At 47.1% G+C, this 25947-nt stretch overlaps 1 protein-coding gene across 3 annotated transcripts in view; it reads right to left on the bottom strand.

Moving 5' to 3' along the window:
• The window catches only part of LCMT2 (leucine carboxyl methyltransferase 2), a 48080-nt gene extending 22657 nt beyond the window's left edge, over positions 1–25423 (bottom strand). Inside the window, exons 1-10 of one of the 3 annotated variants that reach the window (XM_061629308.1) lie at positions 25143–25423; positions 23498–23579; positions 23171–23366; positions 22825–22981; positions 11342–11531; positions 11078–11185; positions 10391–10481; positions 1651–1899; positions 1332–1562; positions 719–819 (exon numbers count right to left, since the gene is read on the bottom strand). In XM_061629308.1, the coding sequence (XP_061485292.1) occupies positions 719–819; positions 1332–1562; positions 1651–1899; positions 10391–10481; positions 11078–11185; positions 11342–11531; positions 22825–22981; positions 23171–23366; positions 23498–23579; positions 25143–25321 (1584 nt within the window). In that variant the 5' untranslated portion in view covers positions 25322–25423. The remainder of the gene's footprint in view (positions 1–718; positions 820–1331; positions 1563–1650; positions 1900–10390; positions 10482–11077; positions 11186–11341; positions 11532–22824; positions 22982–23170; positions 23367–23497; positions 23580–25142) is intronic. The other 2 variants (XM_061629306.1, XM_061629307.1) reach the window with 2 other exon arrangements.
• Between the last annotated feature and the right edge of the window lie 524 nt (positions 25424–25947).

Genomic DNA, 25947 nt, shown 5'->3' with positions numbered 1-25947 from the left:
TTTTTTTTTTTTGCTCCAATAGGCATCATTTTACAGTTGTTTACATTTACATTTGCCATTTTACCACCCATTCACTCAGTTTAGAGAGGTTCTTTTGGAGCTATTTGCAGTATCTTTTTGTTTTAATTCTGAACAATTCCGTATCATCAGCAAAAATGATACTAAAAGAGTGAAAGAGAGGGTAGGGAATGTGTGTGGAGATGACAGGGAAAGTCCAGCTCAACAACAGGAACCAGAGGAACAGACCAGTGAGGTCCTAATCGTGTCTGCCAGGAAGGGTGCAGTTTCTCAAGTTTCTAGCCAAAGGTATGCCAGGGTGCTGTAAGGGGTTAGAGTGCCAGACCAGATTCAAAGCCCCAATCAGCTAAGTCTCTCACTGAGTGACTTTGGGTCAGTCATCATTTATCAGCTTAGCCTACCTTGCAGAGTTGGTGTGAAGATAAAATACACACTCCCCAAAGCTCCTTGGGGGGAAGAGCAAGTTAAAAAACGCAACAACAACAACAGCTCCAACCCTTATAGTATGCTTGCACAAAAATGCCACAGCAGCAGCAGTTCTTGCTCCTGTTCCTATTGGCAAGCAACTGTGAGGATGAAACCAAGATTTCAGGAGCATCCCTTTTCTCCACGTGGCCAACACAGATGAAGCCATTTACAGGGTTACTCAAAGTGGAACAGATGAGGCCAAAAGAGGGATTTGCCTTGCCTTGTCTCATACCTGTTGGTCACAGAGCTCCTCCTCCAAGTGCAGGAAACACCAGTCCGCCAACACAGACTGCCTGGAGCAACAGCCGCCATAGACAAACAGGTACGCCTCACCTAGAAAGAAAGTAGGAAGTCAGCAGTGAGCTCCCTCCCTGGCACCTTAGCCCTTTTCCTAAGTAGCCAGGACACAATTAAGGCCCTCTGATGCAGGAGGAAAGGGGTCATCTCTCCAGTCCAAAGACACAGTACCAGCTCCACCCTCAGACTGCTGTGGCTGCACTTCCTATGCGGATTTGGAATGGTGGCACATCCTTTAGCGCACCTGCAGCATGACACACACGTGGCTTCTGAGGATTTGTGGTAATACTCTACCTGCATTTTAGAGGAGTTGGGACAATAAGCAAAACCCATTTTGTGCTTAAAGACAACAGAGAAGGGAATGGGGGTAAATTCCCACCCCTACCAGCCCTGCCTCACTTATATTTGGATCCTTTTCCTCCTCCCTCCGTGGCATCAGAAGGGCCTGGGAGACGGAAGTGACAGGAAGCACCTTTGGACCATTCTCTGCCTCAAGCTGCCTCCCTCCTGCATGGGGGCCAGAGAGGGGGAGAGAGACCCCCTTCTACCTTGATGCACAACTTCGGTTGCTGTATGTCTCCAGCGGGGCAAAGGCAGGTCCTTGACAGGAGGCAGCGGAGTAAGCTCCACTACAGGACTGCTGGAGGCTAAGGGGTCAGCAGCCTCTAACACTCTCAAGCGCTGCACCTCCACAGCAGGGTCCACTGGGGACTTGCGTCCCCCCAACACCACAGCCCAGCCTGCCCGTAGAGGTGTCAACGTGTGGAAGAGCCGCCCATCTGCAGAGAAAGCAAATGCAATTGAGCTCAGAGTGTTGTCACCAAGGAGAGGCTTGCACCATCTGACAGACACCCTCCACCAGCTTACCCCAGGCTCCTCCAGGCTTAGCCAGGCTGACACTGCCAGTTCTCCAGACACCCTTGTGCTTGATCAGGACGTGCAGCTCGGTCAGGCGGCAGTGCCGCCCACCATGTTCACCAAAACCACCTGTGGTAAGCACTACGTGTGGCGCAATGATCACAGAGCGATGGCCATACCGCCTTAGGCCAGTGACTGACGCACAGACTGACGCAGTGACAGTCCCAGTAAAATAAGGCAGACAGCGAGCAGAGGAGGCTGCAGGGGAGATAGAAAGGGGGAAGGCAGGTGGTGTCACTGGCAGCAGAGGCACCCCCACAAAGAAGGCACTGTGTCATTCAAGTCTCTGTCACCAGCCTATGATTCTATATGACTTATCCAGCTGACAGCAGAAGCACTGTGTCCTTCCGAGTGTCTCCAGGTCATGCACACATATGTCCATGCACATTCTCCTCAGAAAAAAACAAACTATCTACAAAAATCAGCTGAAAGGGATCCCCCATGGGACACTAAACCCGCCCTCAGTCCTTAAATACACAGCCACACCAATGCTGATTTTGGAGAATTTTCCTCTTCTCACATTTCACACTGGACCTTCAGGACAACTCTCTACTGACATACATATTGGATTTCATAGCTCTGCAGTTGCTGTCTGAGTGGTTCAACAGCACTTACACCTCTCACCAGATCCTGGCCACCACTGAGGATTAAGTCTAAGGGTGCCTCCCCTCTGGGCAGGGCCATAACCAATTGCTTCAAGGCAATCTCATTTCATAGAATCGTAGAATAGTAGAATTGGAAGGGACCTATAAGGCCACTGAGTCCAACCCCCTGCAGGAATCCAAATTAAAGTATACCCGACAAGTGGCTGTCCACCTGCCTCTTGAAATGCCTCCCTAGGTCATTGGTTCCATTGCTCACTCTAACATTTAGGAAGTTTTTCCTGTTTAGTCAAAATCTGGCTTCCTATAACTGGAGTCCATTATTCCGTTCCCTGCACTCTGGGACGATCGAGAAGAGATCCCAGCCCTCTTCTATGTGACAACCTTTCAAGTACTTGAAAAGTGCTATCGTATCTCCCCTCAGTCTTCTCCAGGCTAAACATGCCCAGTTCTTTCACTGTCTCTTCATAGGGCTTTGTCTCCAGTCCCGACCATCCTTGCTGTCCTCCTCTGAACCTGTTCCAGTTTGTCTGTATCTTTCTTAAAGTGCGATGTCCAGAATTGGACACAGTACTCAAGATGAGACCTATTTATTTATTTAAAATATTTCTATCCTGCCCTTCTACCCTATACTAGGACACTCAGGGAGGCTACAATAAAATAGCACACATATATAGTAAAATACACAATAAAAACACCAACATTTGAGTAAATTAAAATACATAAAATACAATTAAAATACATAAAATGCATTATGTATACACCTACACACACATACAAACATACATACATGTATATACGTGCATACGCATATAAGAGAGTGAGAATAAAAGAACTTAAAAGATAAAAATAAAAGATGAAAAACTTAAAATGTGTCAGGTTGACCCGTCAGTCCCAACCAAAGGCTCTCCAGAACAAAATAGTTTTGACAAGTTTCCGGAAGACCATCAGGGAGGGAGCAAAGCCAGCTTCTTGGGTCTGGGAATTCCAAAGTCTGGGAGCCACAATTGAAAAGGCTCTCTCCCGTGTGCCTGTCAATCTAACTTCTTTCATTCTAGGCACGCAGAGGAGACCAGAGGCATATGATCTTAAATCCAGGGTAGGAACATGTGGACGTAAGCGGTCCCTTAAGTACACTGCTCCAAGGCTGTTTAGGGCTTTAAAGGTCAAAACCAGCACTCTGAATTGGGCTCGGAAGCAAATTGGGAGCCAGTGGAGTCGATAAAGCACAGGGGTGACATGCTCCCTGCGCCGTGCTCCAGTTAACATTCTGGCTGCTGCATTTTGGACCAACTATAGTTTCCGAATCGTTTTCAAAGGGAGCCCCATGTAGAGTGTGTTACAGTAATCAAGCCGCAATGTCACCAATGCATGTGTCACCGTGGCCAAGTCAGATGCTTCCAGGAACGGATGCAGCTGGTAGACCATTTTGAGATGGCCAAAAGCAACCCTGGTTACTGCAGCCACCTGATATTCAAGCAGCAGGGCAGGTTCCAGAAGAACTCCCAGACTGCAGACCTGCTCTTTCAAGGGGAGTGCAACCCCATCCAGAATAGGCTGCAACCCTATCCCTGGGGCAGTTTTTCCCTTGGCCATCAACACTTCTGTCTTGTCTGAATTAAGTTTGTTTGTTAGCCCACATCCAGCCCTTCACAGCCTACAGGCACCTGTTCAGGACAAGCACTCCCACCCTGCAATCAGGTGGCAGGGAGAGACAGAGCTGAGTGTCATCAGCCTATTGATGACGTTGCACTCCAACTCTCCAGATGACCTCTCCCAGCGGTTTCATATAAATGTTAAAGAGCATGGGAGACATAATGGAACCTTGCAGTACCCTACAGGCCAACGGCTGAATAGAGGAGAACTCTATTTAGCTTATGTTGACATTGTACCTTTGTCGTGATCCAAACTTGCTGCTAACCACATCATCAGGACAGATGAAGTCATAAGAACAGCCTGCTAGATCAGGCCAGCGGCCCACCTAGACCAGCGTTGTCACAGTGGGCAACCAGATGACTATGGGAAGCCTGCAAGCAGGACCTGAGCATAAGACCACTCTCCTCTCCTGTGGTTTCCAGCAAGTGGTATTCGGAAGCATGCTGTCTCCAACAGTTGAGGTAGAACATAGCTACTGATAGTCTTATCAATGCATTTGTTAATCATTAATACAACACTGTTCTCCTTTAGCCCCCCCCCCATTTCCATTCCCCATCTCATGATCACACTTGATGGATAGCAGCATGCCCCTTAAACTACTTTTTGGGCCTGGTCGTTCCACCTACGGCAATTATGTGGAGTCAGTTCATAAGAAAATAAGAGCAACCTGCTGGATCAGGCCAGTTGGCCCATCTAGTCCAGCATTCTGTTCTCACAGTGGCCAACCAGATGCCCAAGGTAAGCCTGCAAGCAGGACTTGAGTACAACAGCACTCTCCCCCTCCTGCTGCTTCTGGCAACTGGTTTTCAGAAGATACTGCCTCTGACTATGGAGGCACAGCAGAGCCATCGTGGCTAGTAGCCATAGATAGCCTTATCCTCCATGAATTTGTCTAATCTTCTTTTAAAGCCATCCAAGTTGATCATCACAGCCTCTAGTGGGAGCAAATTGCACAGTTTAACTATGTGCTGTGTAAAGAAGTACTGCCCTGAATCTTCCAACATTCAGCTTCATTGAACGTCCAGGAGTTCTAGTGTTATGAGAGAGGGAGAAAAGCTTTTCTCTATTCACTGTTCCCGTTTTGAAAGTCTAAAAACACAATGTCCTGGATCACCTCTATCTATATGCTTGCTGACACCCTCAAAAATTCTAATAGGTTAGTGACACAGGACTTTCCTTTGCAGAAGCCATGCTGGCTCTGCTTCAGCAAGGCTTGTTTTTCTCTATGCTTGTTAATTTGTCTTTAATAATACTTTCTACCAGTTTTCTCAGGACAGAGGTTAAGCTAAACAGCCTGTAATTTCCAGGATCCCCCCTGAATCTCTTTTAAAAGATTGTGGCTACACTGGCCATTTTCTAGTCCTTGGGCAGATCTAAGGGACGAGTGACACATTTTGGTTAGAAGAACAGCAAATTCTTATTTGAGTTCTTTGATGCCATCTAGACCTGGCAATTTGTCAGTATTTATTTTGTCTATTAAGCCTAGAACGTCATCTCTCATCACCACTATTTGCCTCAGTTCCTCTGACTTCCTTACTGCAAATGTTAGCTCAGATTCAGAAATTTGCCCTATATCCTCTAGTATAAAGACAGATACAAAAAAAATCATTTAGCATCTCTGCAATCTCCTTATCCTGCTTTAGCACAACTTTGACTCCCCTTCTCATCCAAGGTCCAATCGCCTCCCTAGATGGTCTCCCGTATTTAAATAATTTGTTGTTGTTGATTTTTATGTTCTTAGCAACGTGCTCCTCAAATTCTTTTTTTAGCATCCCTTACTGTCTTCTTGCATTTCTTTTGCCAGAGTTTGTGTTCCTTTTTATTTCCCTCATTCAGGAAACACATCCATTTTTTGAAAGAAGCTTTTTTTTGCCTCTAATCGCTTCCTCTTACTCTTAAGCACCAATCCCCCACATGCATCCTTCCTGGTCCTTCCTGGAGACTTGCAACCAGGGATTCTCCCTGTTGTACTAGGTTTGTGATATGCTAACCACACCTAAGCCCTCTCTCTCAGGTCCTGCTGCTCACTGGCTTAAAAGGAGTGGGCAGGCAGTAAGACCCAGGTGTTTCTCCCCCTTCACTCTGAATGCGCCATTCTGTTACCCAGCCACCCACTCTCGAGAGATCCTTTTGCAGCATTTCAGGATGTTATCATCCAGAAGGGTTTGATGTTGTCTGCAGATCTGGCTACCACGAGACAAGACTACCACTGGCATATAAGGCTTGAGAACCTCCTGCGGCCCTCCAGATTTTGTTGGGACTCCAGCTCCCATCAGTCCCAACCAACACAGTCAACACTCAAGGATTATGAGACAGAGTCCAATGAGAAGTGGAGAGCCACAGGTTGTAGCCAGTTACGTGATCCATTTAAGCGATCCTGCTGTTTCCTTTGGAGCATCCAGCAAGGGATCCTGCCAAAGGCCTTGTGAATGTCGGCTTTTAATGTCTCCCACATCTGCATTTGTAGATGAACTTCTCAAAGCCATTATCAGTGAAACAAAACAGGGTCCCTTTGGCAGAACCTGCCCCACTGCTACTTCAGCAAAGTTATAAATGCCTCTTGCTTCTACCGGACAGGGCAGAGAGAAGCATTTAACAGCCACAGCTCTCCAAGAAGGAAGGACAGACAGATGGACGACCAGTCCTGCAGGGCTCAGCTGTTCTCATCTTAGTAATGCTGTCCACCAGTCCACCTGTGAAAGGGTGGTAGTTTGGGCTGGGCTCTGAATTCCTGGATTTCCCTCCTCTCCATATCCCCCACCCCTTTTTGGAAACAATAAGCCACCATGAACACACCTGGGAAAGAGGTGATTTTTAGGGATCTGCTACATATTAAATAGCTCAACAATTCCACACAACTCACAAATTACAGGTGGACTTAACCCCCTCCACCATCTACTGCTTTTAGATGGCTATAGAGAGAGGGGGGGTGCACATATTTCACTGAAACTATGGAGCAGAGTATTAGGGGGTAGAACTTATGGATTTCATTAATTCAAACAGCAATTCACCCAAGTCCTTAATGCAGTTGTGGGGCAATCACCTGATCCTTGTGTTTGTTCTTCAAATAGTTATAAACTTCTAAACTCAGGATAGCCTGACCACTGTTGTCCACGCACTGGTAACCTCCAGGCTGGATTACTGTGATGCGCTCTATGTGGTGCTGCCCTTGAGGTTGGTCCAGAAACTGCAGCTGGCGCAAAATGCAGCAGAGAGACTTCTCACTGGGGCAGGGTATCACCAACATGTCACCCCGCTGCTGAAAGAACTGCACTGGCTACCCATTAGCTACCGGGCTAAGTTCAAGGTTCTGGTTTTGGTGTACAAAGCCCTATACAGCTTGGGACCAGGATACCTGAAAGACCATCGTACCCCTTATATACCCAGTTGATCACTGCGCTCTGCAGGTGAGGGCCTCCTGCAGATACCATCTTATCAGGAGGCACATTCCGCACAACATAGGAAACGGACTTTTAGTGTAGTGGTACCTACCCTGTGGAATTCCCTCCCTTTGACTATTAGACAGGTGCCATCTCTTGTTTTCTTTTCAGTGCCTAATGGAGACCTTCCTCTTTCAGCAGACACTTTATCCTAGTCTGCATCTGTGCTGGAATAGTTTTTTAATGTTCTTAAAGCTTTTTTTTTTATATAATGTTTTTAAAGATGTTTTCTTTTAATATGTTTTTAAGGATGTTTTCTTTTAATATATTTTAAAGTCTGTTTTTATGATGTTTTAGTGTTTTTAGTGCTTTTGTTTCCCACCCAGGGCTCCTACTGGGAGGAAGGATGGGATATAAATCTAATACATACATACATGCAGGAAGGGATTCTGAGGAACTGAGACAAATAGTGGTAACGAGAGAGGAAGTTCTAAGCTTAATGGACAATATAAAAACTGACAAATCACCGGACCCGGATGGCATCCACCCGAGAGTTCTCAAAGAACTCAAAGGTGAAATTGCTGATCTGCTAACTAAAATATGTAACTTGTCCCTTGGGTCCTCCTCCGTGCCTGAGGACTGGAAAGTGGCAAATGTAACGCCAATCTTCAAAAAGGGATCCAGAGGGGATCCCGGAAATTACAGGCCCGTTAGCTTAACTTCTGTCCCTGGAAAACTGGTAGAAAGTATGATTAAAGCTAGATTAACTAAGCACATAGAAGAACAAGCCTTGCTGAAGCAGAGCCAGCATGGCTTCTGCAAGGGAAAGTCCTGTCTCAGTAACCTATTAGAATTCTTTGAGAGTGTCAACAAGCATATAGATAGAGGTGATCCAGTGGACATAGTGTACTTAGACTTTCAAAAAGCGTTTGACAAGGTACCTCACCAAAGGCTTCTGAGGAAGCTTAGCAGTCATGGAATAAGAGGAGAGGTCCTCTTGTGGATAAGAAATTGGTTAAGAAGCAGAAAGCAGAGAGTAGGAATAAACGGACAGTTCTCCCAATGGAGGGCTGTAGAAAGTGGAGTCCCTCAAGGATCGGTATTGGGACCTGTACTTTTCAACTTGTTCATTAATGACCTAGAATTAGGAGTGAGCAGTGAAGTGGCCAAGTTTGCTGATGACACTAAATTGTTCAGGGTTGTTAAAACAAAAAGGGATTGCGAAGAGCTCCAAAAAGACCTCTCCAAACTGAGTGAATGGGCAGAAAAATGGCAAATGCAATTCAATATAAACAAGTGTAAAATTATGCATATTGGAGCAAAAAATCTTAATTTCACATATACGCTCATGTCGGTGACCGACCAGGAGAGAGACCTCGGGGTTGTAGTGGACAGCACGATGAAAATGTCGACCCAGTGTGCGGCAGCTGTGAAAAAGGCAAATTCCATGCTAGCGATAATTAGGAAAGGTATTGAAAATAAAACAGCCGATATCATAATGCCGTTGTATAAATCTATGGTGCGACCGCATTTGGAATACTGTGTACAGTTCTGGTCGCCTCATCTCAAAAAGGATATTATAGTGATCAAGGGGATGGAGCGACTCCCTTACGAGGAAAGGTTGCAGCATTTGGGGCTTTTTAGTTTAGAGAAAAGGCGGGTCAGAGGAGACATGATAGAAGTGTATAAAATTATGCATGGCATTATTGAGAAAGTGGATAGAGAAAAGTTCTTCTCCCTCTCTCATAATACTAGAACTCGTGGACATTCAAAGAAGCTGAATGTTGGAAGATTCAGGACAGACAAAACGAAGTACTTCTTTACTCAGCGCATAGTTAAACTATGGAATTTGCTCCCACAAGATGCAGTAATGGCCACCAGCTTGGACGGCTTTAAAAGAAGATTAGACAAATTCATGGAGGACAGGGCTATCAATGGCTACTAGCCATGATGGCTGTGCTCTGCCACCCTAGTCAGAGGCAGCATGCTTCTGAAAACCAGTTGCCGGAAGCCTCAGGAGGGGAGAGTGTTCTTGCACTCGGGTCCTGCTTGCGGGCTTCCCCCAGGCACCTGGTTGGCCACTGTGAGAACAGGATGCTGGACTAGATGGGCCACTGGCCTGATCCAGCAGGCTCTTCTTATGTTCTTATACATACATACATACATACATACATAAATCTTTCTATTTCTTCTCTGCGTTACACAATTTGGAGACAGGACCAGGCATGTATTGCTTAAGTGTCCATGCAACACAGGACAGAGAATTCTTTCAGTCTATTTGCCCTTTCGCCATCTTCACTGTTCCTTTTACACCTCAGTCTTTCATACTCACATAGCAGAATAAACAGCACATTTTAACAGCGCTGATTTTTTTTGGGGGGGGGCTGGGTAGCAGTCAGTAGGACCTTGAGCTACATGAGGAAAGAGGCAGCTAAACAGGGCTCTAACCCTACCAAAACGTAAAGGATGTCAGAAGAAGGCAACATCCCATTTGCCTCTGGGAACTGGGACAAACAAGCAGCAGACTTAAGTAGCAGGGGGCAGGTCAGGAAAAGCTTCACATCAACAATGAAGCAGGTTGCCTGGGGAGGGGGCAAGATTTCCTTCCTCTGTGCATGCCTTCAAAGTAGGTAGGAGGTAGCTGGCTGACCCAGAGGGTCCTTCCCACCTTTGCATCTTTTAATTGGTGTAAATGGCCCTGCAGAGAGCTGCCAGCACCTTTTGACAATTCTATTGGGGACAGAAGTCACATGCGTGCATCTGGAAAAACGCAGAGGCCAAGAGACAAAGCAAGCTATAAGTCTACTACATAAAATCATTCTTACACTTACCCTGTTAACAGACCATTAAAACTTTCATATCGCAGATGAGGAAATTAAAAGACTCACTAAAAATTTGAGCCAGGAACTTCCAAGCTCCAAGCCACTGAGATATGGTCAGGGAGACTGCCAGATGCATCAGCGACTGCAGGCACAGTGGGGCAGAGACTTCACTGAACACTTCCAAATCACCCCAACCCACTCCAGCAGCCCAAGGGCTGCTGCACTTTACCTTCCAGGCCAGGAAACACAGGAGTCGGAGACAACGCTTCTCCCTTTGAAGCAACAAGGATGAAATAGTGGGAGCATTTCAGGTGCCATTCCTACATGGACATGGGGGTGGGGCGGGGAGAGACAGAAGGAGTCACTTTCCTAATTTGGCTTGTTTCCTAGTCAAAACCTTCCTCTGTTAATCCATCTGATGATGCTATCATTCAGCTCACATATAACTAGTTCGTAACCAAAGTATCACGGAGGACTCCATCAAATGTTTTGCTGAAATCATGATAAAATATGCCCACAGCATTCTCACAATCCACTAGAAGTTTGTACAGCTGCCCTAAAACTTAGCCTCATAACAAAGTGCTGCTGGAAAGCCTAAAGCTAAAGCGGGAGGGTCTCTCCAAAGGGTTTACAAAGAACCACTCTCCATGTGAGGGGGGGGGAAATGAGTGCACACCTTGTACCTAGCAGGGAAACCGCCGCTGGCATGACCAACGCAAAGCACTTTTGAACACAGGACGTAATTACAGCAGAACAGCTTGATCAGTGAGTTTCCAGAAATTCTGTGCATTTCCGTGAAGAGAACCGGTTCAGTCCCCTCAGCCCCTCCCCTGGGACCCTCAGGCACCTTTGGGGGCCTAAGCACAGCTGTAGCAGGGAGAGAATCCCGAGCTGGGTGTGGACACTGGCAGTTTACCTCAAACTCATCAAAAGGCTCCAAGGCCTGGATCCTCTGCTGCTCATCTCCAGGGACAAAGTGGGTATAGAACTCATTCATGTCAAGGACGCTGCATTCAGTCCAGCCCTGAAGAGAATACCAGAGCACTAAGAGCAAGAAACAGCACATGCAGCCCTGAGGAGCAGTCTCCACAGGCAGCTCTCTTCAGCCCCCTCATCTGTGCCACTGAAGGCAGGATCTTCACTCCCCCCCCACCTCCACTGGCCATTCCCTTGCACCCACCCTCTGAAGGAAGCGCATCCGCTGGGCCTTGCAGTCCGGGTAGTGGGCCAAGGAACGCAGCTGGGAGTTGAGCCGACTGAAGTGATTCCGCATGACACACCCAAAGGGGTCTTCAGGATGGACCTGCTCATACAGGATGAACCACACCTTCAGGAAGTGTTCAGCTGCCCACTGGACCAGGGCATCTGACCTGGAAGACAAAGCAAAGGGGGGGGGGAAACATATTCCAGTGAAAAGCAGCCTTGCCTGACCCCAGGCCAAGGGAGGGGCCCATAGACACCAAGGTCTATATGGACAGTAGGCAGGGAGTAGGCAATTGCCCTGCTCTCCTAGGGTTGGAAGGGAGCAAAGACATGTTATACCCAGGCCTGGCGTTACATAAAGACTGGCAATATCTGTCATGGGTGGGGTCTTTACTCTCTCTTTAATGTCACCTTAACTGCCTGGAAAGCCCTTTTTGCAATTCAATACAATAAATAATACTGTCTGTGTACGTTTATGTAGGCAAATACTGAATTACAGCACTAGGATTGTATTTATTCCACACATACTCCATTCTTCCCCCTAGCAGCTCAGAGTGGCTACTAGCCACTACTCCAGTGTCTGAAGCAATATGCTTCTGAATGCTAGTTGCTGGGAGTCCCAAAGTGAGAGGGTGGTGTTGCGCTCCAGTCTCTGGATCCTGGGGGCAGAGAGGCATCTATAGGCCAATTTTCTCTGCGCATTCTCCAGTCATACAATCATAGAAGAGTAGCAATGGAAGGGCCTGCAAGGAATGCTGGAATCTCAATGCAGACCTTCTTGTGAGCTTCCCGTACTGGGAGTCTGGCTGGCCACTGTGAGAACAAGATACTGGACCAAATGGGCTCCCTTTGGCCCGGTCCAGCACCTGGGCTCTTCTGATGATCTCAGTGGTCTCCAAGCAGTCCACAATCAGACTGGGGGGAGGGGGGCCCAAAGGCAATGAAGCCTCCTCCCACCATAGCTGCAGAGAATCTGGTGGTCGGCGGCATACTGACTCTGAACATGGAGATTCCATTTACCTACAGTGAGAATCAGGGGTCAAGCCCTGGCAGCATCACCATCTAAGAAGAGCAGGGAGCAGGTGATGGAAAAGGGCCCTCTCGCAACCCAGGACCCTGAAGCATAGCTGCCAGTCTGAGGACCCTGTACTGGGCTGGATGGACAGACAGCATGACCTGGTATGAAGGCAGCTTCCTATGTCCCACAAGCGTCAATAGGTTTTACTCTCTAATAAGCAGGTCTAGAATTGCAGCCCGTCGCCTATAATTTATTCACAGCTTTTGATTGGCACTTTTCTTTCTACGTTTTAAAGTTTGTCTACCCCCACCCCCAATATTCAAAAGGGTTGCCATAAGTCGTAATCAACTTGAAGACACATGACAACAACAATTCAACAGTCAAAACTTGTGTGTGTGTGTGAGAGAGAGAGAGTTAGCCAAAGTTATGGTGCATCCGCTTTTGTAATACTGTATATAGTCTTGACTACTGCACCTTAAAAGAAGATATTAGAGAGCAGGAAAGGGTTAGCAAAATGGTCAAGAAGCAGAAGCTACTCCCCTATGATGAAAGGTTACAAAATGTGGGGCCTTTCAGTTAAGAAAGGCTTAATTGCAGGGGTGGGGAGGGAATAAAATGTGCAGGAACATGGCTCCTTAGTCCATCTTCCATGTGGCCTTCCTTTGTGGAAGGATTAGCTATTTAGTCTCAGGATCCAGATGAAATGTCTCAGGTAGATTCAGAAACTTTGTCTCGCCAACTATGGAACAATTTAGGTTCTCAAAAAAAAAACAGATAATGGGTCAGGAAGTGCTCCTGTCTATAGCACAAGTAGGCATCAGCCAATGGAACCAATCATTGGAAGATTAAAAACAAAGAGGGGGAAGACAGACAACTGGAGAGACAGTATATAAAGTGTTTATGTGCTAAGGCTATCAACGGTTGCTAAACCTGACGGCTAGTTTCTTTCTATCTTTCTTTCTTTCTATCTTTCTTTCTTTCTATCTTTCTTTCTTTCTATCTTTCTTTCTTTCTTTCTTTCTTTCTTTCTTTCTTTCTTTCTTTCTTTCTTTCTTTCTTTTTCTTTCTATCTTTCTTTCTATCTTTCTTTCTTTCTATCTATCTATCCATCTATCCATCTATCCATCTATCCATCTATCCATCTATCCATCCATCTATCCATCCATCCATCCATCCATCCATCCATCTATCTCCTGCCCTTCCTCCCAGCAGGAGCCCACTGTTGGAGGCAGTATGCTTCTGAATACCAGTTGCTAGAAACCGCAGGAGGGGAGAACACTCTTGCACTTAGGTCCTGCTTGCAGGCTTTCCTTGAGCATCTGATTGGCCTCCGTGAGAACAGGATGCTGGACTAGGAGGGCACCCTTTGACATGATCCAGCAAGCTCTTGTTATGTTCTTTACTCAGTCCATAGTTAAACAAAGGCATTCACGATCAGAAGATGTGCTGATGCTAACGCCAGGTTCAGAGGCAGCATGACTTATCATCATCATCATCTATTACCCACACTTCCCAGGGCAGGTTACAACAATTTTAAAATACAACATTAAAAACAATTTCAAACCGATCTAAAATCCCAAAATAAGGTGAGTTCTAAAAATAGATGTCTCAGGTGTCAAAGGCCAGAGTAAAGAGGTGCGTATTCAGCATTTGCCTAAAAATACACAGTGAAGTTGCCAAAGGCACCTTGGTGGGGAGGGAGTTCCAGAGCTCAGGAACCATCACAGAGAAGGCCCTCTCCCAGGCCAACCCCCCCCCACGCTTCAAGACAGGCAGAACCACCAAAAGGACACACACATCCTCTGCTGATCTCAGCACCTGAGACAGTCTGTAGGGAAGGAGGCAGTCTTTCAGATATTTGGGACCTAAGTCGATTAGGGCTTCGAACACTAGTTTGAACACTAGAGCACCTTGAATTAGACCAGAAACGAAATGGAAACCAATGCAGCTATTTTAAAACAGAGGCTATATGAGATTTAAAGGGAACCCCAGCTAGTAATCTGGCTGCTGCATTTTGGACCAGTTGAAGTTCCGAGTCGTCTTCAAGGGCAGCCCCATGAAGAGGGCATTGCAGTAACCCAATATGGGGAGCACAGGAGCATGGGAAGCCACCTTACACACAGCCAGACCATTAGTCCATCTTCCTCAGTATAGAATCATAGAGTTGGAAGGGGCCTTGTAGGCCATCGAGTCCAACCCCCTGCTCACAGCAGGAAATCCACAGATAGAGCATCTCCCACAGATAGCTGTCCAGCCTCTGCTTGAACACATCCTGCGAAGGGGATCCCACCACCTCCCTAGGCAGTCGGTTCCATTGCTGAACTGCCCTTACTGTCAAGAAGTTCCTTCTAATGTCCAATCTGAATCTACGCTCCTGCAACTTAAAACCATTAGACCTAGTCCTACCCTCTGGGGCAGCAGAAAACAAATCTGTACCTTCCTCTACGTGACAGCCCTTCAGGTACTTAAAGAGTGTAATCATGTCACCCCTCAGCCTTCTCTTCACCAGACTGAACATGCCAAGTTCCTTCAACCTTTCTTCATAAGACTTGTTCTCCATACCGGCTATCATCCTCGTCGCCCTCTTCTGAACCCGCTCTAACTTGTCTATATCTTTCTTAAAATGAGGCGCCCAGAACTGAACACAGTATTCCAGATGAGGCCTGACTAATGCAGAATATAGTGAGACTATTACTTCCCTCGACCTGGAAACTATAGCTCTGTTTATGCAGCCCAAAACCGCGTTTGCCTTTTTTGCCGCAGCATCACACTGTTGGGTCATGTTCAACTTGCGATCCACTACAATTCCAAGGTCCTTCTCACACGCACTACTGCTAAGCCGGGTATTTCCCATCCTGTACCCGTGCATTTTGTTTTTGTGGCCTAAATGCAGAATCCTGCATTTGTCGTTATTGAATGTCATTTTATTAATTTCAGCCCAATTTCCTAGTCTATCCAGGTCCCTTTGGATTTTATTCCTGTCTTCCATTGTGTTAGCTATCCCTCCCAGTGTCGTATCATCTGCAAACTTCATAAGGCTTCCCTCCACCCCATCATCTAAGTCATTGATAAAAATGTTGAAGAGTATCGGCCCCAGGACAGAACCCTGTGGCACTCCACTCGAAACCTCCTTCCAGTCCAAAGCAGAGCCACCAACGACCACTCTTTGAGTACGGTTTTCCAACCAGTTGTGAATCCACCTGACAGTATTTCCATCTAGTCCGCATTTGACCAGTTTGCTAATCAAAAGGTCATGGGGGACTTTGTCAAACGCTTTGCTGAAATCTAGATAGATGACATCTACAGCATTTCCACCATCTACTGGGCTAGTGACCCGATCAAAACAAGAGATGAGATTAGTTTGACAGGATTTTTTCTTGACAAACCCATGCTGGCTCCTACTAATCACAGCATTGTCATCTAGATAGTTGCCAATCGACTCTTTTATTATCCCTTCTAATATCCTCATTGAGCAGCAGTCCCACCGTTTCCTTGGTCTTTCTCTTGCTTCAAACATATCTGAAAAACCCCTTTTTGTTGTTCCTCGCTTCCCTCGCCAGCCTCAGCTCATTCTAGGTTTTAGCTTTCCTTTTGCTATTCCTGCAAGCCCGAGCCACTCGTCAGTACTCTTCCATGGTGATGCGTCCTTCCTTCCATTCTTTATACATGCTCTTTTTTACTTTTACCTCCTCCACCATAAGAACATAAGAACATAAGAAGAGCCTGCTGGATCAGGCCAGTGGCCCATCTAGTCCAGCATCCTGTTCTCACAGTGGCCAACCAGCTGCCTGGGGGAAGCCCGCAAGCAGGACCCGAGTGCAAGAACACTCTCCCCTCCTGAGGCTTCCAGCAACTGGTTTTCAGAAGCACGCTGCCTCTGACTAGGGTGGCAGAGCACAGCCATCATGGCTAGTAGCCATTGATAGCCCTGTCCTCCATGAATTTGTCTAATCTTCTTTTAAAGCCGTCCAAGCTGGTGGCCATTACTGCATCTTGTGGGAGCAAATTCCATAGTTTAACTATGCGCTGAGTAAAGAGGTACTTCCTTTTGTCTGTCCTGAATCTTCCAACATTCAGCTTCTTTGAATGTCCAGGAGTTCTAGTATTATGAGAGAGGGAGAAGGACTTTTCTCTATCCACTTTCTCAATGCCATGCATAATTTTATACACTTCTATCATGTCTCCTCTAACCCGCCTTTTCTCTAAACTAAAAAGCCCCAAATGCTGCAACCTTTCCTCGTAAGGGAGTCGCTCCATCCCCTTGGTCATTCTGGTTGCCCTCGTCTGAACCTTTTCCAACTCTAGAATATCCTTTTTGAGATGAGGCGACCAGAACTGTACACAGTATTCCAAATGCGGCCGCACCATAGATTTATACAATGGCATTATGATATCGGCTGTTTTATTTTCAATACCTTTCCTAATTATCGCTAGCATGGAATTTGCCTTTTTCACAGCTGCCGCACACTGGGTCGACATTTTCATCATGCTGTCCACTACAACCCCGAGGTCTCTCTCCTGGTCGGTCACCGCCAGTTCAGACCCCATGGGCGTATATGTGAAATTAAGATTTTTTGCTCCAATATGCATAATTTTACACTTGTTTATATTGAATTGCATTTGCCATTTTTCTGCCCATTCACTCAGTTTGGAGAGGTCTTTTTGGAGCTCTTCGCAATCCCTTTTTGTTTTAACAACCCTGAACAATTTAGTGTCGTCAGCAAACTTGGCCACTTCACTGCTCACTCCTAATTCTAGGTCATTAATGAACAAGTTGAAAAGTACAGGTCCCAATACCGATCCTTGAGGGACTCCACTTTCTACAGCCCTCCATTGGGAGAACTGTCCGTTTATTCCTACTCTCTGCTTTCTGCTTCTTAACCAATTTCTTATCCACAAGAGGACCTCTCCTCTTATTCCATGACTGCTAAGCTTCCTCAGAAGTCTTTGGTGAGGTACCTTGTCAAACGCTTTTTGAAAGTCTAAGTACACTATGTCCACTGGATCACCTCTATCTATATGCTTGTTGACACTCTCAAAGAATTCTAATAGGTTACTGAGACAGGACTTTCCTTTGCAGAAGCCATGCTGGCTCTGCTTCAGCAAGGCTTGTTCTTCTATGTGCTTAGTTAATCTAGCTTTAATCATACTTTCTACCAGTTTTCCAGGGACAGAAGTTAAGCTAACTGGCCTGTAATTTCCGGGATCCCCTCTGGATCCCTTTTTGAAGATTGGCGTTACATTTGCCACTTTCCAGTCCTCAGGCACGGAGGAGGACCTGAGGGAGAAGTTACATATTTTAGTTAGCAGATCAGCAATTTCACATTTGAGTTCTTTGAGAACTCTCCGGTGGATGCCATCCAGGCACAGTGATTTGTCAGTTTTTATATTGTCCATTAAGCTTAGAACTTCCTCTCTCGTTACCACTATTTGTCTCAGTTCCTCAGAATCCCTTCCTGCAAATGTTAGTTCAGGTTCAGGGATCTGCCCTATATTTTCCACTGTGAAGACAGATGCAAAGAATTCATTTAGCTTCTCTGCAATCTCCTTATCGTTCTTTAGTACACCTTTGACTCCCTTATCATCCAAGGGTCCAATCGTCTCCCTAGATGGTCTCCTGCTTTGAATGTATTTATAGAATTTTTTGTTGTTGGTTTTTATGTTCTTAGCAATGTGCTCCTCAAATTCTTTTTTAGCATCCCTTATTGTCTTCTTGCATTTCTTTTGCCAGAGTTTGTGTTCTTTTTTATTTTCTTCATTTGGACAAGACTTCCATTTTTTGAAGGAAGACTTTTTGCCTCCGAGAGCTTCCTTGACTTTGCTCGTTAACCATGCTGGCATCATCTTGGCCCTGGCGGTACCTTTTCTGATCTGCGGTATGCACTCCAGTTGAGTTTCTAATATAGTGTTTTTAAACAACTTCCAAGCATTTTCGAGTGATGTGACCCTCTGGACTTTGTTTTTCAGCTTTCTTTTTACCAATCCCCTCATTTTTGTGAAGTTTCCTCTTTTGAAGTCAAATGTGACCGTGTTGGATTTTCTTGGCAATTGGCCAGTTACATGTATGTTTAATTTAATAGCACTGTGGGCGCTGCTCCCAATCGGTTCAACAACACTTACATCTCGCACCAGGTCCCGGTCCCCACTGAGGATTAAGTCCAGGGTTGCCGTCCCTCTGGTCGGTTCCATTACCAACTGATCTAGGGAATAGTCATTTAGAATATCTAGAAACTTTGCTTCTTTGCCATGACTGGAACACATATGCAGCCAGTCTATGTCCGGGTAGTTGAAGTCACCCATTACTACCACATTTCCTAGTTTGGATGCTTCCTCAATTTCATATCTCATCTCAAGGTCTCCCTGAGCATTTTGATCAGGGGGACGATAGATCGTTCCCAGTATCAAGTCCCTCCTGGGGCATGGTATCACCACCCACAACGATTCTGTGGAGGAGTCTGCCTCTTTTGGGGTTTCGAGCTTGCTGGATTCAATGCCTTCTTTCACGTATAGAGCGACTCCGCCACCAATACGTCCTTCCCTGTCCTTCCGATATAGTTTATATCCAGGGATAACCGTATCCCACTGGTTTTCTCCATTCCACCAGGTCTCCGTTATGCTCACTATATCAATGCTCTCCTCTAAGACCAAGCACTCCAGTTCTCCCATCTTGGTTCGCAGGCTCCTAGCATTAGCGTACAGGCACTTGTAAGCAGTGTCTCTCTTCAAGTGTCTTTGGCACTTGTGGTTAGGCCTGTGGTAATTTTGCTCTTCTGGATGTGTATCCTGTGCCCCTGCTCTCACAATGCCTACTTCTAGGCCTACCCCTTTTAAAATTTCATCATTTCTTTGGGGGAGGTTTATTCCGAACCGGACCTTTCTCAGCTCCTGTCGGGTTTCCCCCCTCAGTCAGTTTAAAAGCTGCTCTGCCACCTTTTTAATTTTAAGTGCCAGCAGTCTGGTTCCATTCTGGTTCAAGTGGAGCCCATCCCTTTTGTACAGGCCCGGCTTGTCCCAAAATGTTCCCCAGTGCCTAACAAATCCAAACCCTTCCACCCGACACCATCGTCTCATCCATGCATTGAGACTGCGAAGCTGGGCCTGTCTGGCTGGTCCTGCGCGTGGAACTGGTAGCATTTCAGAGAAAGCCACCTTGGAGGTCCTGGCTTTCAGCATCCTACCTAGCAACCTAAATTTTGCTTCCAGGACCTCACGGCTGCATTTCCCCATGTCGTTGGTGCCAACGTGCACCACGACCACTGACTCCTTCCCAGCACTGTCTACCAAACTATCTAAACGACGGGCGATATCCGCAACCTTCGCACCAGGCAGGCAAAACACCTTGCGGTCTACACGCCCATCACACACCCCACTGTCTATGTTCCTAATGATCGAATCACCCACTACAAGGATCCCTCCACCCCCTGGAGATATATCCTCGACACGAGAGGATAGCTGCTCATCCCCCAAGGAATGGGTCCCTTCTAAGGGATCGTTTCCCTCTTCTTCAGCTGGATGCTCTCCTTCCCCGAGACCATCGTTGTCCATGATAGCAGGAGAGCTATCATCGTTGGAGTGGGACACAGCTGTAATGTCCCTGAAGGCCTCCTCCACACACCTCTCTGCCTCTCTCAGCTTTTCCAGGTCCGCCACCTTGGCCTCAAGGAAATGAAGTTGTTCCCGGAGAGCCAGGAGCTCATTGCACCGAGAGCATACCCACGACTTCTGTCCAACAGGCAGACAGTCGTACATGCTGCAGGCGGTGCAAAACACTGGAAAGCCCCCACACCCCTGCTGGCTTCTTACCTGCATAGTTTTGTTTAAGGTTTATTATGTCAATGGGTTGGAGACTGCGGTTTAGTCGAGGTCAGGGAACAGACGGGCAGAGTGGGGGGCCCTGGCCTCCTCGCCCTGCTGCCGAACTCTGATGGCTATCAGCTGGGGCTTAACTCTTTAGTATTCTCTCAGGCTTCCTTCCTGAGCGAGGGGCGGGGCTGTTTAAGCTTTTGGCTGCTTTTAATCTCAGCAAGGGGCTGCGCCTTCCAGGCAAGTCTTTTGTGTTTGTTGTTTTCCCACCTAGAACAGCGTGACCTTTGTTTAACCTAAGGAAACAGAGCTTGTGGTTGTGTTTCAGAATTGGCCAGTCTTCCATGTAGCCACATTGGCTTTTTCCGATGTCTTCCGTTTTTCTCTCTTTGGAATTGTTTGCGATTGCGCTTTTTGTAATACGTTCTTCATGAACTCCCACGCTTCTTGGGCTCCTTTTTTCTTTAGTCTATCTAGCCACGGGATCCTACCCATCATTTCCCTTAGCTTGCTAAAATTGGCTTTCCTGAAATCCAAGGTCCATGTTTGACTATATTCTTCTTTGGCTTTCCCCAGAATCACGAATTCCAGCATTATGTGGTCACTTTCCCCCAAGGTACCGACCGCTTTAATTCCCGTGACCAATTCGTCCCTGTTAGTTAAGATCAGGTCCAGGATTGCTGTTCCCCTTGTTCCTTCTTCTACTTTTTGAAAGAGAAAATTATCAGCAAGGCCCATCAGGAATTTGTTGGAGGCTTTGTGCTTCGCAGAGTTTGTCTCCCAGCAGATATCCGGGTAGTTGAAGTCCCCCATCACTACTACTTCTTGCCTCCTTGAGATTTCAGAGATTTGTTTGAGAAAGGCCTCGTCTACCACCTCTTCTTGGCCAGGGGGTCTGTAGTAGACACCTACTACCATGTCGGTTTTATTTGTTTCTCCATTTATTTTTACCCAAATGGTCTCTACCGGACCCCTTTGTTCGCTCTCCTGGATTTCCATAGAGGTGTATTTGTCTTTGACGTATAACGCTACTCCCCCTCCTTTTCTGTTGCTTCTATTCTTTCTGTAGAGTTTATATCCTTGAATGGCTATATTCCAATCATGGGAGTCATCCCACCAAGTCTCTGTTATCCCTATGAAGTCATATTTGCCTTGATGCACTAAGACTTCAAGCTCCCCTTGCTTGTTTCCCAAGCTCCGCGCGTTGGTATATAGACACCAGAAGTCTCTTTTGTCCTGATTGGATTCCTCTGTTAATATACCGTGAGCTTTGCCGTGCATCCCTTTCTCTCTCCCAGTGTCTCCTGTACCCTTCAAATCGTTGCGTTTACAACCCGTCTTTGGATCGGTATTTAAGCTATCATCTCCATCCCCCAGAGGCTTTAGTTTAAAGCCCTCTTGATGAGTTTTGCCATACTTCTGCCAAAGAGATTCTTCCCAGTCCTCGTGAGGTGCAGCCCATCTCTTGCCAACAGTCCCCCCTCCAAGAAGCTTAGACCATGGTCCCAGAATCCAAACCTCTCCCGTCGACACCATCTGCGTAACCAGTCGTTGACCTGCAGTATCTTCCTTTCCCTTTGTTGTCCTCTATCCTTCACGGGAAGAATTAACGAGAAGACCACCTGCGCCCCCAAATCCTTGACCTTCCTAACCAGAGCCTCATAGTCCGAGGTGATCTGTTCCAAGGTGTTTCTGGCTGTGTCGTTCGTGCCCACATGGATGAGGAGAAAGGGGTACCTATCTTGTTTCCCAATGAGCCTCGGCAGGTTGTCAGCGACGTCCCATCTACACTGACTTGCAGCAGCTTACCAGGGTTTCAGACAGGAGCAACAGTAGAGAGAAGGCTATTACGCACATGTCCTGCTTGCAGAGGTATCTGGACAGCCAGCGTGGGAAGCAGGGTTCTGGCCTAATTGGACCTGCTTTGAGCTGATCCAGCAGAGCTTCTCTTATGGCCAGATTTGCTGAAACTGAGTAACAGTACCATGCAACATACCCTCAGACCTTGCATAACCATTTGCTCTTATGTTATTTCAGGACTACAAAACAGATTTGTAGTTAGCCTGAGCATCTCTGTTAAAATTGAAAGACTGTCTTATGCCTTATGTACCCAGTCAATCACTGTGCTCTGCAGGTGAGGGCCCCCTGCAGATACCATCTTATCAGGAGGCCCAATCTGCACAACATAGGAAACGGACCTTTAGTGTGGCAGCACCTACCCTGTGGAACTCCCTCCCTTTGAATATTGGGCAGGCGCCATTTCTGTTATCTTTTCGGCGGCTATTGAAGACCTTCCTCTTTCAACAAGCCTTTTAAGTTGAGACCTTAGCCCAGTCTGCTTCTGTGTTGGAATTGATTTTTAATATGCTTTTAACCCTTTTTTTTTTAAGTATGTTTTCTTCAAAGCTTTTTAAAAAAATGTTTTTAAAGTTGTTTTGTTTTAATGTATTTTTAAGTCTGTTTTTATGATGTTTTAAGTGTTTTTAGTGCTTTTGTTTGCCGCCCTGGGCTCCTGCTGGGAGGAAGGGCAGGATATAAGTAAAATAATACATACATAAATAAATAAAATTCAAGTACACAGCCATTATTTGACCATTCAGACAGCCCAGAACAGTGATGAGACAGCACACTCTACGAACCTTTCAACCTCCATGTAGGTGAGCACAACCTCTGCGAGAAGCATTGTGGGGGCTTTTGGATCCAGACCTGCCCCGTGCAAGGCTTCTTCCAGCCTCGGCAGTTCAGAGAGGTCCACTCCCAACAGCCTATAATCCTCTCCGGAAAAAGTGACCACTCCTGGAAAAAAAAGCAACAGAATCATCACTCATCATCAGTCCAGTCACCTGTGGTCAGGGGACTCCCTCACATACCCTTTAAAAAGGCCATAGGGCCAGCACAGATCAGGCTCATTAGGGACACTGGGTCTCACTGCATGCTGAGACTGACACATCTCTTGTGTACGCTGGCTGCCTGCCATCCACCTACCCAGCCCCATACCCAGTGCCTGTGCAGAAGCGCCATTTCCTGTCAAGGCAGCCAACTCCTCTGTTCTGCTGATGAGAGCTGATTTGTGGCATACCACATCTGGAAAATCCACCTCAAAGATCACTGCACGGTCCAGGAGTCCCTCGCTCTTGAGGAAGAAGTAGAAAGAGTCGAAGCCTGCACCCAAGGAAATGATCTGCAGGGAAAGGACTTCATAGCATCAGGACCCATCACTCGGCGAAATCCTCAGCAGCAGCTGCTGATGCTGTGTTGTCTATCCTCTTGCCACCCACCCACTCACCCCGGTCGCCTTCATTCTGGGCTCACCTGCCTCCGAGGGCAGCCCTGAGTACTCAGCAGGAACGCTCGAACACAGTGCTCCACTGCTTGGGCTCGGGCATAATAACCCCTATGAGGCAGAAAGAGAACATGAGAAAGAAATATTTTAAATAGGGAAATAGTAATAGTCCAGATGTCCTACAAAGGAGTAACTGCCATGTTGGAAATACACAAATCCTATATGTAGCTACATGAGATACGTGGATGCATTTCTTTCACCATTTGGCATATGGCCACCCACAAGACATTGTTAATTGAGTTATATCCAAATAATCTAAGTAATTCAAAATAAACAAATGAGGCTCTATCGCTGGCAGCTTCCCTCAACGACAACATGCTGCAGAATACACGTGTGGTGTTTTCCTCTAGCTTTATTATCTGAGACCCCAGGATAGGCTCTGGAGAAGGGGAGCTCGAAGCAGGTGGATCATGGCAACAGTCCTTTGGGCTGATTTATATGAAATATTTGGTGCCATGGCTAATACATACTATGCTTTATTTAATTCAAGACAAGCATGTTCCAGCTTGTCCTCCAACTGCTTTAGAGGATGGGGAAGGAATGCACTTTCCCTTTCTTAACAGGATATAAAAACTACATAACAAATACTTAAGTGGCGGCCCTGGGCTTCGGCTCAGGCCACAGGAGGCCTGTCTGGCACTACCAGCATCCTGTTCTCACAGTGGGCAATCAGATGCCTCTAGGGTGGCCACAAACAGGACCTGAGCACAGCAGCATTTCCCCCACTTGCAATTCCCAGAAAATGGCAGAGACATCTGTCGCCAAGAATGGAGTTATTATTTATTAACTTTATATCCAACCCTTCCTCCCAGAAGAATATATAAGAATATATAAGAAGAGACAACAACTCTTTTCTCTATGGCTTTATCCCCCATGCAGACTTTTTAGTTTAAAAAAAGAAGTGGGAGAGGGTACAATTGAAGTGTTTTAAGATTATCCATGGTGTGCAGAAAGTGGAGAGCAATAAGTTTTTCTTCCTCCCTCATAACACTAAAAACCAACAGGGTCATTCAATGAAGCTGAATTATGGGAGTTTCAGGACAGACAACAGAAAGTACTGTTCCATCCAGTGTATAGGTAACCTCTGGAATTCGGCCCCACAAGTTATAGAAACAAAGAGATTTAGGCAAATTCATAGGAGGATAAGGCTATCATGGGCTGGATGCCACAGCGAGTATCAGAGGAAGGCCACCCCTGAACAACAGTTGCAGGGAATCGCAAAGGGGAAGAAGGCTGCTGTTCCACTCCGGTCCTGCTTGTGGGAACAGGATATTGGTAGTACTTCTGGCCGGGGCTCCCTCGGCTCGATCCAGATGCCGACAGGCTCCTCACACGTTCTCATGTGTAAGCCCCTTTTAAAACGATTCTAGGGGGCGCCCATCACGGCATCTTGTGGGGGGGAACTCCATCCTTTAAAAATGCACAACGAGGAGAGGCAGGAAGGCAAAAAAACCCTCCCCACACCAATCCTAAAGCCAACAAGGAGGGAGACCGCGCTTGTTTTCCCGCAGGGCCGGCCCGGAGCGTCTCCGGGCAAAGTGAGTGTCCTCTGCACATGCTCAGGGGCACCGCCGCGCCAGGCTCTGAGCTCAGAAGCCCACTCCCTCCGCTTACCGGTGTATGACGGGGGCGCGGCGGCGACGGCGGCCGCCCGGTGGCAGCATCTTCAGGGCGAAGCGGTCCCGCGTGTAGCCCAGCGCGGCGGCGGATCCTTTGCTGGCGGCGCTGCTGCTCCCCGTGGACCGCACCTGCCGGGAGGGAGAAGGGGATGCCGCTGCCTTTCGCCGGCCCATGACCACAAACCCAAACCGGCCCGGGCGGAAGCTGCGGCCGGGTTGCCGCGCGACCGGCCCACGTGGCAGGCCCCACCTGGCCAATCAGCTGCCGCCGCATTCGCTGGTGCCACCATAGAGGTTGGAGGTGAGCTCCTAGCCAGAGCGCCTCCCCGAAAGACTCCATTAAGAAAGTTACTTTTTTAAACTACAGCTCCCATCAGCCCCAGCCAGCATGGCCACTGGATTGGGCTGATGGGAGTTGTAGTTCAAAAAAGTAACTTTTCCAAGCTCTGATAAGAACATAAGAAGAGCCAGCTGGATCAGGCCAGTGGCCCATCTAATCCAGCATCCTGTTCTCACAGTGGCCAACCAGGTGCCTGGGGGAAGCCCGCAAGCAGGACCCGAGTGCAAGAACACTCTCCCCTCCTGAGGCTTCCGGCAGCTGGTTTTCAGAAGCATGCTGCCTCTGACTAGGGTGGCACTGCGCAGCCATCACGGCTAGTAGCCATTGATAGCCCTGTCCTTCATGAATTTGTCTAATCTTCTTTTAAAGCTGTCCAAGCTGATGGCCATTACTGCATCTTGTGGGAGCAAATTCCATAGTTTAACTATGCGCTGAGTAAAGAAGTCCTTCCTTTTGTCTG

This window comes from Rhineura floridana, chromosome 5 (assembly GCF_030035675.1).
Source record: "Rhineura floridana isolate rRhiFlo1 chromosome 5, rRhiFlo1.hap2, whole genome shotgun sequence".
Taxonomy (NCBI): Eukaryota; Metazoa; Chordata; class Lepidosauria; order Squamata; family Rhineuridae; genus Rhineura; species Rhineura floridana.
Note: the sequence above shows the minus strand (reverse complement) of the source record. Positions and strands in the feature narration are given on the sequence as shown.